This window comes from Miniopterus schreibersii (genome assembly GCF_964146895.1).
Source record: "Miniopterus schreibersii genome assembly, chromosome: 12".
Taxonomy (NCBI): Eukaryota; Metazoa; Chordata; class Mammalia; order Chiroptera; family Miniopteridae; genus Miniopterus; species Miniopterus schreibersii.
Window position 1 is genome coordinate 68,856,818 of NC_138112.1, and position 15,521 is coordinate 68,872,338.

Genomic DNA, 15,521 nt, shown 5'->3' on the forward strand with positions numbered 1-15,521 from the left:
CGGGCAAGAGTTGTCTCCACTGGTCAGGTGCTGGGAGCAGCAGGAGCTTGTTGTCCCTTAGCCTCCCCAAAGGAAGGAAAAGACAGCCAGGGAAGGGCCAGCTCTAACACAGCCTCCCAGGGGCAGTGCAGAGGGATGAGGACCTCACTACCTCATGGAGACTGGACATGGATTTATCTGGTGCCACAATGGGCACTGTGCAGACATGAAAGAAAAGAACAGGCTAAGACCCTTTGCAAAGAAGTGCTTACAAAGCACAAGATGGAACACGTTCTCTTGCCCCCACCACTCCCCAAAGCCTGCAGTGCTGGCAGGCTGCAAGTCACCAGCAGAGAAGGAAAAGCCACTTGGCAATTTTAATTTTAGTTGCTCTGTGCCTGACAGGCAGGATTAGTTAGCTTGACCTTTAGTGCTGATGCCTCTCCCTAGGTCCAGGGCCTTAGTCAGGTGGCAGCTTCCAGGCAGAAATTGCAACTGGAGTTTGGCAAATGTGAGGGGGTCCAAGCCCCAGGGAAATACCTTCAAAAGGACAGGGACCAGGAGGATGAGGGGTGACCAGGGAGAGGGGAGCCTGGTTCTCAGCTATTAACTAATACACAAGGGGGAGGTGGTGGGGCTGCCCACATACTCCGCTTCCACCAGCAAAGCCACATAGGGAGGCAGGCAGTAGGCCTCCTTAGCTAATGTCCCATAGGTTCCCCAGGGACCAGGTGCTGAACATAGGTAACTACGGTGCTGCTGAGAGTGGGGGTTTAAGAGAAAAGTAAAGAAACAGACCCAGAAAACCACACTGCTCTTTTATTCAATGGAATATCCCCCTTTAACGCAGTGTTGAATCATACACCAAAAAAAAAAAAAAAAAAAAAAAAGCCCAGAGAAATTTCTGCAGATAAACCAGTGAAGAGAACGCGCATTTTACATTATTGTCAACATAATCACTCCATGAAAAGGGAAGGGGGAAGGAGAATGAAAAACAAAGGGCTCAACACCCTAGACACTGCAAACATTCAGACATTTGGAATTAAAAGAAAATTTAAAAAGAAGCCTTCCAGGAAGGAGAGGAACAAATGGAATATGAGGCAGCTCAGGTGCTCAGGGTAAGTGGAAAGGATCTCTGGTCTGGCAGACAAGCCCAACATGGCTTGGGCAGCCACAACTACTGCCGGCAGGGGCATCAGGATGGACCCCGGACCTGGAGATGAAGCCACTACTCTATGAAGGTAATGGAAACAAAACCCCACATTAAAAAAAAAAATCTCAGGGTGGCAATGGCACCTTGGACATCCTAGAACCAAAGAAACACCCCTGTCCCAACTAGCCTGACATTAGTGGCCAAGGCCTTTACCTAAACCATTTGCTCCTCTCTCCTTGGAAAGAGAAGAGTGAGGAATGGAGAAAAGGAAAAGGAATCTGATTGCAGCAGAAGACCGGGGAGAGCATCTCCTTGGACGGAGTCTGAAGAAAGGAAGAGATAAGGAAGTAACAAAGGAAAAAGAAAAAAATTAATAAAAATTTCACAATATGGAGCCAGCGTGTTCCGATTCCGTCCACAAAAATAACTCAGGCTGCTTTGCCGAACCATCCTGTCCACCAGGGGCGCTGCTGAGGCTGTCTGCCTGGAAGGGTCACCAATGGGCGCGGAAAGTCCTCACTCTCATGGCTCGGGCCATCGCTGCTGCGGGGAGGGATCCTGGCAGCCCAGTTTGGGGAGAGGCAAAGGGAGTTGGGTGAGGAGAGAAAGAAGACAAAGAAGACACTCGATGCTACGGGGCGCCAGGAAAGCCCAAGCTGGCGCCCCTACTACCACCTGCCCATACCCGAGTCCTCAGTCGCTTGGCCCAGCCCGGTGCGTGCACACACACACATGCGTGCACACAATCACATGCGTGCGTCCCAATGTCTGGCTCCATATGGTGAGGTTCGGCGTGTGTTTAAACGAGACCAATTCTCTCTATATATAATATATATTTTCTTAAAAAAAAACGAGTCTAGTTCTGTGGTGGAGGCGGTGGGGGAGCTGGAGGCATCCCGAAGGGCGGCATGCCTGCCACCCCCATGCCCATCATGGTGACAAAGTTAGAAGGGTCCATGGGAGGCGGAGGAGGGGGAGGTGGGGCATACATCATGCCGGCGGAACCAGGCGGCGGAGGCGGCGGAGGGGGAGGGGCCCCGGGCGGCAGAGGCGGCTGGACCCCGGGGGGCAGGGGCACCATAGTGGGGTTGCCTTGCATCTGAGGGGCTCCTGGAGAAGCTGCGGCAGCCGCCTGCTGCTGTTGCCATGGCGGGATGGACCCTGTGCCAGCGCTCGTGGTGGTAGTCGTCGTATCTGGGGTGGTAAAGAAGCCCAAGGTCACACGCGCGGGGGGCACACCGCGGATCTCTGCGGCTGCTGCCTTGGGATGGGGGCGAGGGGCGCCTGCTCCTTGCTTGGCATGCTGTACGGTGGTGGGGGGCGGGCGGGCGGGCAGGGCTGTCCTGGTGATGGGGAGTGGAGGGGTGGGCAGGACTACCCTGGGGTCAGCCTCAAGGTCTCTGGGCTTAACGGAGTAAGCCCTTTGTCACCAATGCCCCCTGGAAGGGCTGACAGGAAGGTACCAGACACAAGAACCGGCTCTGACATCCCTCCGCCCATCCGCCGCCACCACCGAACGGCACATTCAACCTCAAGGCCACAGCTACTCTCCCCACTGCCAGGTCCCATCCCTGCAGTCTCTCAGGCCCCAATCATATCCCTCTCCAGAACTTGCATGCACCACCCACCCCTGGCCATATGCACAGGCTTGAGCCAGCCAGCAGCTCACTCAGCCAATGAGAACCTGGACTTCTGATACCCTACCTACTTGGCAGGACCCCTCCAGGCCCCCACAGACCTCTCCCCAGACACAACCACGCCAAACATCAGATCTCCCCAAGACCCCCCAGAGGCCACGAGGCCCTTTCTGTTTTCACTCCCAATAGAGATCAGAGTCTCACCCCTAAGGTGCTGGCCTGCCTGTGAGCTGTGAGGTTCTCTCATTCCTCTCAGCACCCCCATCCCACCCACCCCCACAAGCCCAAAATATGCCACTCACTTTGCTGCCATGGCAAGGGGGTACTGGAAGCCATACTGCTGCTGGGCGGAGGGGGTGGCGGAGGCTGCTGCTGCTGCTGTTGCCATGGGGGAAGAGGACCAGAAGGTGGGGGCGGGGGCTGCCCACTGGGCGGCGGCGGCGGTGGCGGCATCATGCCCATAGGCGGCGGCGGCATCATACCTATAGGTAGGTGAACGAAAGGGTGAGGCCTCTACGAGGAGAGAGATTTGGGATAGACCCCCATTCATTCCCAGGCCCTATTACCTTTTCCTTGATGCAGGCGATAGACCCCAGAGCCCACAGGCGTACTTCCCAGGTACTGATCTTGATGGAAGGAAAGAGCAGGGACTTAGCAGGACATTTGAACTGGCCAGGGAAGTCACCCCCATCAACAGCTTATTCGGTCACATAGCTTGCAGTCACTATCCTTACAAGATCAGTTCTGTAAGAGATAGGCCTGTGCCTACTCCACTACGAAATCCATTCCTGAATCAGAATGGAATCTTGCTCCTCCTCGAACCCAACCCTTGACAAAAACCCAATGCAATACTCAGCCACTTTGAGAACTGCTTCTAATTTGCAGCAACCTGCTGTAACCCGTGCTTATCCCAAAGCCCCAAGGTTTCTGGTCTGACACTTACTTACCCATTGGAGGAGGGCCATGGTGCCCAGGTGGGTGGGGGCCCTGGTTCATCGGTGGTGGTGGTGGCTGCATCCAAGGGGGTGGGGGCCCATTAGGGTTGTGCTGCATGGGATGTCCACCATGCCCACCTGTCAGGCTGGGTAATGGGTGTGGGAAGCTGTGGGGGCCACCTCCAGGCCCACCAGGACCACCTCCATGCATGCCGTGGTAGGGTCGACTCTCTGAAGGGCCAGAATTCATCCAGGGTGGGCGGCTCTGGGTGGTGGACATGAGAGACTACGTGAGAGCATTTCCCGCCAACGTCCCTGCCTGCTCCCCCTGGTGGCAACATTGTTCTCTCGGCTATGCCAGAGGACCAACACACAAGGACAGGATCTCCCCAGAGTGAGGTCCCCAAACACTCTGACATCCCGGAAGAACAATGTTGCCAGCCATGTCCAGCAATCTGCTATGCCCAAAGTACCTAGCCACAGCCCCCAGAAAGAGGATGGGGGCCAGGCCACAAGAACCAGCTCCTGAAGCTCACCGGTGGCGGTGGGTTGTTGGCAGGAGCAGCAGGCCGAGGTGCACTGGCCAGAGGTGTGCTGGCAGGCCCAGAGGTGGAGCCCACGGATGCTGGTACGGGCGCTTCACCCAGTTCAGCCATGAGGGACAAATATTCTTTATCCATCCGTGCTTTATCCTGAGCTGACTGGGGATCACCAGGCCTGACGGTGGGGCGGGGGACACAGAGAGAAGAAGAAATCATTAAGCAACTTTTACCCTGAGGAATTTAGAGAAAGTTGAGGAACTGAATCATCCTTTCTAACATGTTCTTCAAAAGTCTCATCAGCTTTTCAGTTGTGTGCCCAGCTCGGTAGCTGGGACTACACATATCTCTGCCACAGCAGAGACCCCTGGGGCAAGAACAGGGAGACAGTGAGCATCAGACCACAATCAGCCATGTCAGCCAGCAAAGCACAGGTTCTTCTAAGGAGCAAGTTTCATCAAATTCTGCATTCCCAGTCTGAGGAAAGGATATCTATGCAAGACTGGAACATAGCTTCCAGGACTTCCTTAGCAAAGCCACCCCAAAAGTGGGAAAATGTTGCTATCCTGTGCTGGTTTGCAACTGGTCAAATTCCTTACACTATTTAGTCTTCTTAAACCAATTTTCAGCATCATAAAAAGGCACTTAATTTAATATTGAGACACAGTAAAAGCACTTATACCCTGCCCGTGTAGCTCAGCTGGAGCATCGTCCTGTACACTAAAAGGCCTCCGGTTCAATTCCCACTCAGGGCACATACCCAGGTTGTGGGTTTGATTCCCCAGTTGGGGTGCACATGGGAGGCAACTGATTGCTGTTTATCTCTCACATCGATGTTTCCTCCCTCTTCCTCTAAAGTCAATGGAAACATATCCTCAGGTGAGGATTTAAAAAAAAAAAAAAAATCTTTGTTTTCAGCTTTCCTGGGCTGAAGATGAATAAAATAGAGGTGTTTGGCCCTGCCAGCGTGGTTCAGCAGTTGAACACCGACCTATGAACCAGGAGATTTTGGTTCGATTCCTGGTCAGGGCACATGGGGCACATGCCCAGGTTGTGGGCTCGGTCCCCAGCGAGAGGTGTGGGGGAGGTAGCTGATCAATGACTCTCTCATCACTGAAGTTTCTCTCTTCCCCCCTCCCTTCCCCTCTCTGAAGTCAATGAAAACACACATATATATAACATGTGTATATATACATATATGCACACACATATCTATTTTAAAAAGAGGTCCTCTGCACAGCCTGTTTCTAATCATCCTGGGCTTTAAGTTGCACTGTTACAGACCGCATTCACAGAAAGGAAAACTTTTCCTGGGTCCACTGGTTAATAGCAACCAGCCAATGTGCTAAAGAGCTATCCTGTACACCACAGGCTACCAGCAAACCACGACTGCAGCCCCTTACCTTTGGAATTTGCAATCGGAAGCAATGTGGCCAGCCCCTCCACACTTAGTACACACGGTAGTATTGGTAATGCTACGGGTCTCTGAGCTCTGCCAGGGTCTTAAGATCCTGTTGAGAGAAAAAAAGTCACCTCAAGGGCTATGGCCAACCTCTCTTACTTTGTTAGGTTCTGTAGGTCTCCTGTGCGCACCCCTCCAAACTGATCACACACCTGTTATCATCTTCCCGAAGGGTTCCATTCAAGCGTGCCAACTCCCGAAGCTGCATTTTCCGTAGATCGTTCTGGTCCTCAGGGGTCTCAATACCCTGCTTCAGGATGTTTCTTATCTATGGAGACACAATGGGCAGTTATGTAGGCACTGAGAAGACCACTACCTAGATTTCTGGCAAGAGGCTTCCTTTCTGGCTCCCTCACCTGTTCTACTGCTTTCTTCACATTTTCCATGGTATTGGCGGTAACCAGGGCATGAAGTGGCTCATCTTCTCCTGGCAACATCTGGCCATCTTTGCGCCCAACTTTCCCTTCTTTCACAGACCCTTTCCCCCGGATCATTATCTTGGCATTACACTCCTTCTCTATGTTCTTCAATGTGTTCCCTCTATCAGATGCAGAAATAAAATTGAGTTGTTATATACCTGACATGCAAATTCACAAGCCAGAGAAGACAGAAGGTGGGCTGATCATGCACTGGTAAGAAACCGTGAGTGCAGAGAACTGGATTTTCCCAAGAGATCCATGATCTGTTAAGATCAGCCACAGCAATCCTCAAGATTTGACTTCTCTGAAGTAAAATTAGGAGATTAGAGAGATTTTCTCACAGGAAAGCATGACTTCAGCCAAAGTGAAGGGCCTACCAAAAACAGGAAGGGGCCAGCAATGGCACCAAGTAGGACACCTACCCACGGGCAGGGAGCTGCTTACCTGGGCCCAATCAGTAGCCCCACAAAGTTGATTTCCGGATATTCGTCTTGCGGGATCATTACTTTATCGCTCACACGTGTTGCCGGAGGTCTAAGGAAGAAAAGACTCATTGACTGCACGTTTCTGAAGCGACAACAGCTCTTCTAGAACCCTTGGCGCCGTGTGTTAAATTACAGGTGATTTTAGGTAAGAGGTGAGAAGATAGTACCAACATTGTTCTACCGCATCTCACACAATCTGCATGTGTCCTTGTCTCAGATGACCCAGCCTCTCTGCTTACTTGTAATCTGCAGGTGGCTTAAAATCAGGGTTGAGAGCGACCATTTCTGTGATGAGGTTATGCCGCTCCTCTTCCAGCTTTTTGCGAGTGCGGAACTCACGGGTGTTAAGCCGCTTCCCCTCGCTATTATAGATGGGTTCAGGGGAAGGGGACCTGTGGGAAACAGACCACCGTTACTGCTCTACCTTCCCTTTTCATTCATCCCACATGGGCTATAGTAAGTCTTCCCCAGCCCCTCTGCCTCAGACCCTAACACAACACTCTTCGGAGGAACCGACCATAACGTGTGCTATTCAAGATCGTGTGGAATGGGGAGATGGAAGCTGGCTTAATATTAGGGGGACTGGGGTGTGTGTGAGAAAGGAATAAAAATGGTTTTGCTTCTTTCTAAAAATGATGAGGGAAAAAAGTCTGTCCTTCTGGGGGAAAATCTCTGGACTGCAAATGGCAAGGACAGTACTCTCTGGAGTCTTCTTGCCAAATATGAATTTTCTATCATTTGCAAAAAATTTTACAGTATTACACCTTTATGAACCACAGAAACCCCAAGTTTAGGTAAAATGTTAACTCTTGCAGAGCTCATGCCCCATCAGGAAGTGTATGTACCCCTGCCACATAGTAAGTATGAGCTCTTTAACCCAAAGCAACTAGGACTCAAGGCTACTGCAGCTACTTGGCCCCCACAATGGAGAGATGGTTCAAGGCTTCGTCTCTGCTTTTCCTTCAATGGCCTGACTGGCTGTATCCAAGGCCCAGGAGTCAACCTGTTTTCTGGCTGTTCGAGGTTGGGGAGTCTGGGTAGAGAAAATGTTAAAGTGCTAAAGCAGCTTCCGAGAGAGGCTGCAAATGCAGTTTGGTCAAGTACTTGTCTGAGGTCTGGACCTGCAAACAGCAAGGGGAAAACCTATGCTTCTCCACCAGAATTTACAAGTCCAGAAAGCAGATTTTCTCTCTCTCTCTGTTTTTTTAAGGAGTAAAATGCTGTTGCTACAAGTAAAAAATAGTAATGATAAAATGATCCATTTACCACAGCTGGATTTTGCGGTAATAATAAAAAAAAAGAGAAGTTACACTCCTAGAATTCTAAGTTAAGATTACAAAAAGGACCATAGCTTGATATTCTGAATGAAAATTTAGTAGCAGCTGCAAGAAGGGAAGAGACCATGTGGATCAGGTTATTTAAAAAACATCCTGAAAGTAGTCAAGATTCCTACACCCTTGGTTTAGTTGAGAGAACCTTGCCTAGTTGGAGAGCAAGGACTGAACTCGGCTGCTCCCACTGTCTTCAGCCTAAAGGGAACCATGTCATCCGTTACACACACGATGGAATAAAAGGTCAGGTTTGTTCATGGCTAATGACGGCTAAATGACACCTCCGTTTCTAGCATTTGTATAAACTGTTAGCACAATCCAGTAATAGTGAACAAAAGCAAACATACCCCAGCTTATCAGACTAACACCTTATACATTTAAGTCTACAAGCAATTTTAAAACATTTTTAACTGTGCAACTTAAGCAACATCAAAATGGCATAAAGTGGCTTATATTGAAAATACACCTTTTTAAGAAATAATCTTTAATTAAGGTAAGAAACTCATGCATTTCCCTCCAACCTGGGCTTGAAAGCAAAACCAATCAGGCATTAGGGACTCTCTCAGACTGAATAGAAGGGAGGAAAAGTCTGCTCTGGTTTTATTTCTAGCATGCTTGACATTTCTAATTCCCACCTGATAGCTATCTAGAATTAAGCATTTCTAGCTAATCACCAAACAAGTTTTAGCAATACAAATTGGTCATTTAAAGGCCTCATAACAGTTTAACCTCTTCCCAAGTTATGAATGTGAAAGGCAAAAGCTGATATCCTAAAGGTTAGATTGGCCCAACTTCTTCACTTTGAGTAAGCATCGTATAGATCAACTAAATTCTAATCCCAGTTCTCCAGGAAGCAAAGGTTTGTTAAAAATTCAACCTTTTGAGGAATTGCCTGGTTACCTGTAATTTTCTTATTAAAAGAAAAAGGCCAAAAAGGCACTTAACAGTTGTGGTCTACAACCTACAATGCAAATCTTAAAAAATAAAAAGTCAAGAAATATGAAATACAACCCTCCAAACAAATCTACAGGTAAAAAGATAAGTAAAATTAAAGTCATTTGTTTCCCAGCAAAAGGCAGCACAAAGATGTGTAAGAGAGTGCCTTCTAAAACCATTACATCTTCCGGATTTAACAAGCTATTAATTGGGTAACAAAAGCCCCAACACTACTTTTTAAAGCGAAGTGTTTTCAACTTTGCTGCATGCACTCAGAAAAATTTCACTTAGAGGGAGGCATACTGCTCTTCCAATTAAATGGACCAGATTTTAGCTGTTCAAAGACCACAATCAGCCAATAAAATTCCTGTTTAAAAAGTTCACTTCCCTTGGAAATACTTTTTTCTTTTCACAGGTGAAATTGAAAACTGAGATAACATCACCACAGCTGTTTGAGGACCACACACCCCTTAAAAAAGCGGGGGGCAGTAATAGAGGGTTGGTTGCTTGCCTTCCCAAAATAAGTAAGAATATTCTGGCCCCTCCCAACACCCCAGGCAATGATCAAGGCTGAAAATTAACTGGCAGTGAAGGAAGTTGGTTAGAAGTTTGTCTATTTTAAAACCATCTCAAAACCATGAGCAGGAAGATTATAGCAATGAGCTGACCAGATTGAGTGTTTCTGGCCTGCTCAAATTCAGTGATGTTCAAAAATATTCTTAATTCCTGCATCGTGACCTGTGAGAAAAACTCTACACCCTGGGCTTTCAGCCAAAGCAGGTACTGAAAAGGCTGGTAACGGCCCACCTCACTTTCCCTATGGGTGGGCAAATCAGGTTAAAATATACATGCTTACCAAGTAGAAACCAGTTGTCCATTTTACTGTAACTTCTTATTCTGCTAGTAATTAAGTTTCATTTCAATTTTTTCCTAACTGATGACTGACCATATATAATGCTAATCAAACCCTACTCCCCAGAATGATCAGAGTACCAGTCGTCTTACTAGGATTTTATTGAACTGACACAATATGTTGCCACCAGTAAAACGTATTGAGAAAAAGGTAAAAGCGTTACTGTCAGCTGGTTAAAACTGTTTCCCAACCTGTCCTCAGGGTTAGGGGGGATGCCCAGGTCTCCTGTGCGCAGTTTACGAGTCAGGTCTTCTATCTGCAGTTGCACTGGAAGAAACCAGGTTAGGAAAGAAAAAAAAAGGATGGAAAAAAGACAATGTTACCAAAAAACATCTCAAATCTCAACAACAAGCATGAAGAACTCGGAGACTTTGAAAGGGACGACTGATCAGTGAACACACTGAGGCAAAAACTCCCAACCACCTATCGGCAGGAGTCCATTTACATCTATAAGTCTTTTTCACTTCAAAATGGTTATCACTTAAGGAAGCAAACAGTTTGTTGGAAGAGGGGTTAGCAGTATAGACTGTTCACTATAGCTAACATCAAAGCAATTATCAGGAGGTGTTTCACCTCTCCCCCCCACCAAGGCTATAACAATTGGCACCCAGCACCAAACCATGTACAATCACCAATACCCCGTTCCCACCCAATTACTTTCTTGAGGGCAAGACTCTTGAGAGTTAATTTTTCTTCATTAAATATTAAACATAGCCCAAAATGTGACCCAATTAATGTGGGACAAGGAAAAACACCAGTTGAGCAAGGATTATTTCCATTGATACCAGGCTTAAAATTCCTTAAGCAAGACAGTTAATAACCAATTCAACACCTCACAGAAGTTCATACATACTTTCTGTACAACCAGATCCATATTAGTAGTAATCTCTCAATACCTCCTACTTTTATTCAAATCTTAGATGACAATCCATATACCTTAATAAATCAGTAATGGTAAAGATTCAAGAAGTCTGTTTTTAGGCTTGTTCCTTACATGGGAGTAAACATAGGAGTGTAGAGGAGAATGGGTCAAAGGGATGATGTGGCCCTCAGACCTTGACAAATGAGGCAGAACATGAAAAAGAGAGAGGAGGGTTTCACAAAAGTTCAGTGACTCCAAGGAAATGCTATCCGGCTGATTACTCAAAATAATGGGACCTGCAGAGCCAGATCACTTTCTTCAGCGTGAACAGCCACCTATTTCTTACCTTTGCAGCATCTGAGAGTTCTGAGCAGGTATCTCTAATAAGAGCAAGTCTTACTGGATTGGGTTAAAGTTGAACTGGCTCCAAGGCAGGATTAATGTATGCCTAACCCAAGAAACCCTTCGAATTTTAAGTACATCCCACAGGGCTACACCACACACCCATTCAAACTCTGAAGGAACGAAAATCTACATTAATATTGAAAAAACACTGGGGGCATTCTGTACAAGGCAATGTGTACTGAGAGAGACAGAAGAAAGACACATGGCTCCCTCTAATCTCTTTTATGCCAGAAAAGTTCTGACTTGGCAGTTAAGTACTAAGCTCAACAACTCAAGGTGAAAGTTGCCTTCATGAGGGTAGACAGTTCTCTTAACTGGACTGCAGGAGCGGTAGGGTATGATGTAAGAAAACAGCTGGCACTTAAATCAAAAGGTTGCTATCTTCCTTGGAGTAGAAACCTACATCAGCCCCAGCTTTGAGTCTAGCTCCTTCGATTATAGCTATAAATAGCCCTTAGGGCTCAGTGCATTAATTCCTTCCAGAGGAAAAGAACTGGAGTTGTACAGAATGAGCTTGTTTTCCCATTTTCTAAGTCAGCTTGTGGTCATGGGATACTGCTCCACAAGGGAGCTGTGAAGATCCAGAACTATCTAATATGAGAGAGAGAGAAGAGACTGGGTGGGAGTAGATAGAATAGTGGAGGAATAAAAATATTAGTACTGTGAATATTAGACAATTCCAACACCTCAAAATTCTCAGCAGTCTAAAGAATGTAAGACATGATCCTCAAGAAAACAAGAAGCCGGCCTTGTAGCTTTTCATTTGTAAAGGCCATAGCCTCACAGGTGCAGGAAACCACTGCCCTAATTTACTCCAAAGGGGGTGTTTATTTGGTTAGTAGGAAATATTTATCAAGTGAACTTTTTTGAGACAGCTGCACAGGTACATGAATAAAGGTCAAACTTACATGAAAAACCTTGTATCATAAAAAAGGTAATTCTGAGGTTAACTTAATTCCCATTGTGGACAGTCATTCTTAATTCTTAAAATTTCTAACAGTTAAGATCTTTTATCCTACCACCTTATTCCATATCCAAGCAACATCCCTTTCCCAGCAGAGTTCTTTAGTAGTGATACAAGAGCCCTCACTTTAAGACAGCTCTCTAAAGATCAAACCAGAAAAAAAATGCTGAAGGAAAGGTTAAACTCAACAGAATGGTAAAAAGGGGGTGCCACTGTAAACACTCTCAGAACCACATTTTGATTAAATTGAGTTTTTTCCTTTCAGAAAGTACCTATAAAAAGTAAAAGACCACATTTTAGGGGAAGGGAGAAATGTGAAATTATGGTGAAAGGCCATGCTGTGAAAAAGGTACTTGGTTTTACAATACCTGCAGTGTTCTCCACTGGGGCCGTGTCCAGAGAGGCATAAGACACTCACCTCATCAACTGGCAATAACAGCAGCTGAAAAGGGTGGGCTCTAAACTGGGGACTATTCTTACTCCTAAGTGGGCCCCTTTACTTTGCTGGTACTCACGGAGAACACTGCTGTTACCAACAGACCATAACAAGGAACTGCAAATGCAGGACCCACAGAACAAAAACTGAAGGGTTATTTCAAAGTTGTGAAAATACACCTGACCATACCATTATCTCAAAAAAGAAAACTTTAAAGTCTCAAACCTAAAACGGATAAATGTCACTGAGAATGTTAACAATCTCAAAATGCACTTGGGTGCAGAACGTGTATTTACCTATATAAGCTCTTTCTTGTTCCCGAGTAAGTCCAGGGGGGATAACTGTGGGCATTCCTGGAATCACCGTTTTCTGTTCCATTGTGTCTTGGTTCCAGCGGCTCCTCTTCCGCTTCTTACTTGGGAAATCTAAAGGCAAATAAAGTCCATCAGATGCAAATACAACCACCAGAGAAACTACCAACAGGCAGTTCAGGATACTTATGACATTACACGCAGCTCAGCAGACTGTGAAACTGAGAACTTGACCTAAAACGCAAATGGCAAAGAATGGAGCCAAACCTGAGAAATCAGAGACATATGGGCACCTGGAAGTGGGTCCAAAAAGTTAACATTTTAGAGAAACTCTGCAAAGTACGTAAACAAGGTAACAAATCTTTTTTTAAATAAATAGTTTATTGATTTTTAAGAAAGAAAGGGAGAGAAACATTGCTGTGTTGTGTGCAACATCAATCAGCTGCCTCCTACACACCTCCCACCAGGTATTAAGCACATAACCTGGCCATGTGCCCCAACAGGGAATCAAACCAGTAAACCTTCGGTGCACTGGACAACACCCAAGGTAACAAACCTTAGTAAGTTTCAGATACAGAATAAAGTGTTGAGAGAATATATATACATCATCCATGAAAGCTTCACAAGCCCCAAGGGAGACAGGAGGATGAATTACCAAACCAGCTTGTAAAGTTTAGTGGGGGACTGCTGGCTCCTCCCACCTCCACCTCCCCACCTTTCTAACTGGGCCAGAACCTGACAAAACCTACAGCAGATTTCTTAAACAAGATCACTTTTTTCTTCAAAAGTTTAGTTGAGATCAGCATTGAATTTTCGCAGCTATTTGGACACCATGTCTGACATACCAAAAGTTCAAAAAAAGCCCTGGCCAAGTAGCTCAGTTGGTTAGAGCATCCTCCCTGTACACCAAGGATTCAGGTTTGATTCCCAATCAGGGCACATACAAGGACCAACCAGTGAATGCATAAGTAAGTGGAACAAATAGATGTCTCTCTCAAAATCAGTAAAATTAAAAACTTTAAAAAAAAAATTTTAACCCTTCAAAAAAAGGTTGAAAAGAGAACTATATAATAATAGCTAAATCCTCCTTACCTACGCATTTGGTACACGTCATTCTACTTCCCAGGGGGCACAGGCCCTGCGTGAAGCTCCAACCCCAACCAGGAGGAGATGTACCACACTTCTCTAAGATCAACTTAGGGAGGTTAGGGGAAAAACCAGAATTCCCTCCCCCACCAAAAGAGCCACAAAAGGTTGGACCCAACGATGCCCTTAAGACTTTCAACTCTTTCGTTCTTAGACTCTGCCTTTGACTCCTCTACAACCAGGAAGAGGATGTTCCACGTCATCACTTAACTCTTTCACACTCTCCTGACATGCACACCCAGCACCCTGTCCACCTACTCGAACCCCTCCACACTTTTTCCCTACACCAGGGGATAGAGACCAACTGGGGACCCCCGCCCCCAGCTTCTAGTCGGAACTTACAGCCTGGCAGCGCACTGCGCCTGCGCACAGCCACCCCGCCCCCGCTCAGCGACCGCACAGCTCCCCCCGCCCCCGCCCTTTCCCCAGCACGCCTGCGCACTCGAGGTAAGAGAAACAGGCCGCGCGCCCCGTGGGGCCTCCGCCTGGGCCTCCCCGTGCGCGCGCGCGCGCGCGCCCCTGCCGCGTGCAGCCGTCGCCGTCGCCGCCGCCGCGCGCCCCTCAGCTGGCCGGGCCCGTTCGCGCGACGCCTTTCGCTCTCTCGGCCCGACTCACCTCCTCCGCCGCCGGCCGGGCCCGGCTGCTGGTCCTGACGCGGCGGCTGGGGTAGCGGTGGCGGCGAAACGCGCTGGTAGAGCGGTGGCGGAAGGGGCGGCTGCGGCGGCGGCGGGTACGAGGAGCCCGGAGAGGAGGAGGGCGGCGGCGGCGGCGGCGGTGGCGGCGGGGGGGGAGGCGGCGGCGGCGGCGGCAGTGCCGCGAAGGGGAAGGCCGCGGTCAGGGCCCCCACCGAGCCCACGGGTGCGGGCGGCGGCGGCCCAGGCACCAACAGCCCCGCCCCAGGCCCGGGGGCAGGCGGTGGCACCGGCTCGAAGCCCCCTTTAGGCCCGGGAAGGGAGGGAAGGCCGGGGGAGCCCAGCTTACCCAGCGGCGTGGCGTTCGCTCCGGTAGCCATGGCGCCCCCCGGAGACCCGCACCAGCGGCTCCTCCTCAGCGGCGGCTTCTCCTTAGCGAACCTTCCGGGGGGAGGGGACCCGACTGCGCTGCCGCGGAACGCGCGGAGCCCGTCCTCTCACGCGGCGGCGGCGGCGGCGCGAGACGCACAAAGAGGGAGGAGAGAGGGCGCCGCGGGGGCGGGCCGGGGGCGAGGGGCTGGAGCCTGGATTGGGTCGCGCTGAGGCAAAGGGTCGGATCAGACGTCTCCGATTGGCGGAACTTCAGTCCTTCTGGATGCGCGCTGGGATTGGCCGGACCGTTAGGCAAGGCGAGGAAATGGCGGCCGAGCCCGGAGAGTTGGGAGGTGTCGCAGCGCGCACTTCATTTGTTACTGCGCGAACGGAGCCAGGAGTCCAGAAAGGAGGGGTTAGGGCGGGGCATGCTATGACGTAGCTTGAACTGCGCTCTCATTGGCTAAACGTTATGGAATCAGTCAAACTCGGTTGCGTCGTAGTGTCTTGGATTGGCTGTCGCAGGTTCGCTTGGGAGTAAGCGAGAGGTCGCGACGGAAACGCCGCGGCCCAGTGAGATTTACGGCGGGGGAGGAGTGGAGTA

The 15,521-nt window shown here is 48.7% G+C and overlaps 1 protein-coding gene across 15 annotated transcripts; it reads right to left on the reverse strand.

Moving 5' to 3' along the window:
- Positions 1-782: 782 nt before the first annotated feature.
- Positions 783-15,299, reverse strand: SF1 (splicing factor 1). Of its 15 annotated transcripts, none has more exons than XM_081153441.1 (14): positions 14,895-15,015; positions 12,753-12,881; positions 9,981-10,056; positions 6,849-7,001; positions 6,569-6,658; positions 6,062-6,245; positions 5,858-5,973; positions 5,647-5,754; positions 4,241-4,421; positions 3,717-3,990; positions 3,336-3,395; positions 3,072-3,251; positions 2,122-2,326; positions 786-1,690 (listed from the first exon to the last, which is right to left on the reverse strand). In XM_081153441.1, exons 1-14 carry the CDS (start codon positions 14,923-14,925, stop codon positions 1,561-1,563), a joined length of 1,917 nt encoding a protein of 638 aa, XP_081009567.1. In that variant the 5' UTR covers positions 14,926-15,015; the 3' UTR covers positions 786-1,560. The 15 variants fall into 15 exon arrangements, with proteins under 15 accessions (XP_081009574.1, XP_081009570.1, XP_081009569.1 ...); XM_081153440.1 differs by having other exon boundaries at positions 14,529-15,015; XM_081153448.1 differs by lacking the exon at positions 2,122-2,326 and having other exon boundaries at positions 783-1,690; positions 14,895-15,299.
- Positions 15,300-15,521: the final 222 nt, after the last annotated feature.

Excerpts from the sequence above, each read along its gene's own strand:
- SF1 (XM_081153435.1), bottom strand. The coding sequence starts at position 14,925 with ATGGCTACCGGAGCGAACGCCACGCCGCTGGGTAAGCTGGGCTCCCCC. Across the intron at positions 6,246-6,568 it reads GGGCTACTGATTGGGCCCAG|AGGGAACACATTGAAGAACA; the intron begins GTAAGCAGCTCC and ends TGCATCTGATAG. Across the intron at positions 5,974-6,061 it reads TGAAGAAAGCAGTAGAACAG|ATAAGAAACATCCTGAAGCA; the intron begins GTGAGGGAGCCA and ends GTGTCTCCATAG.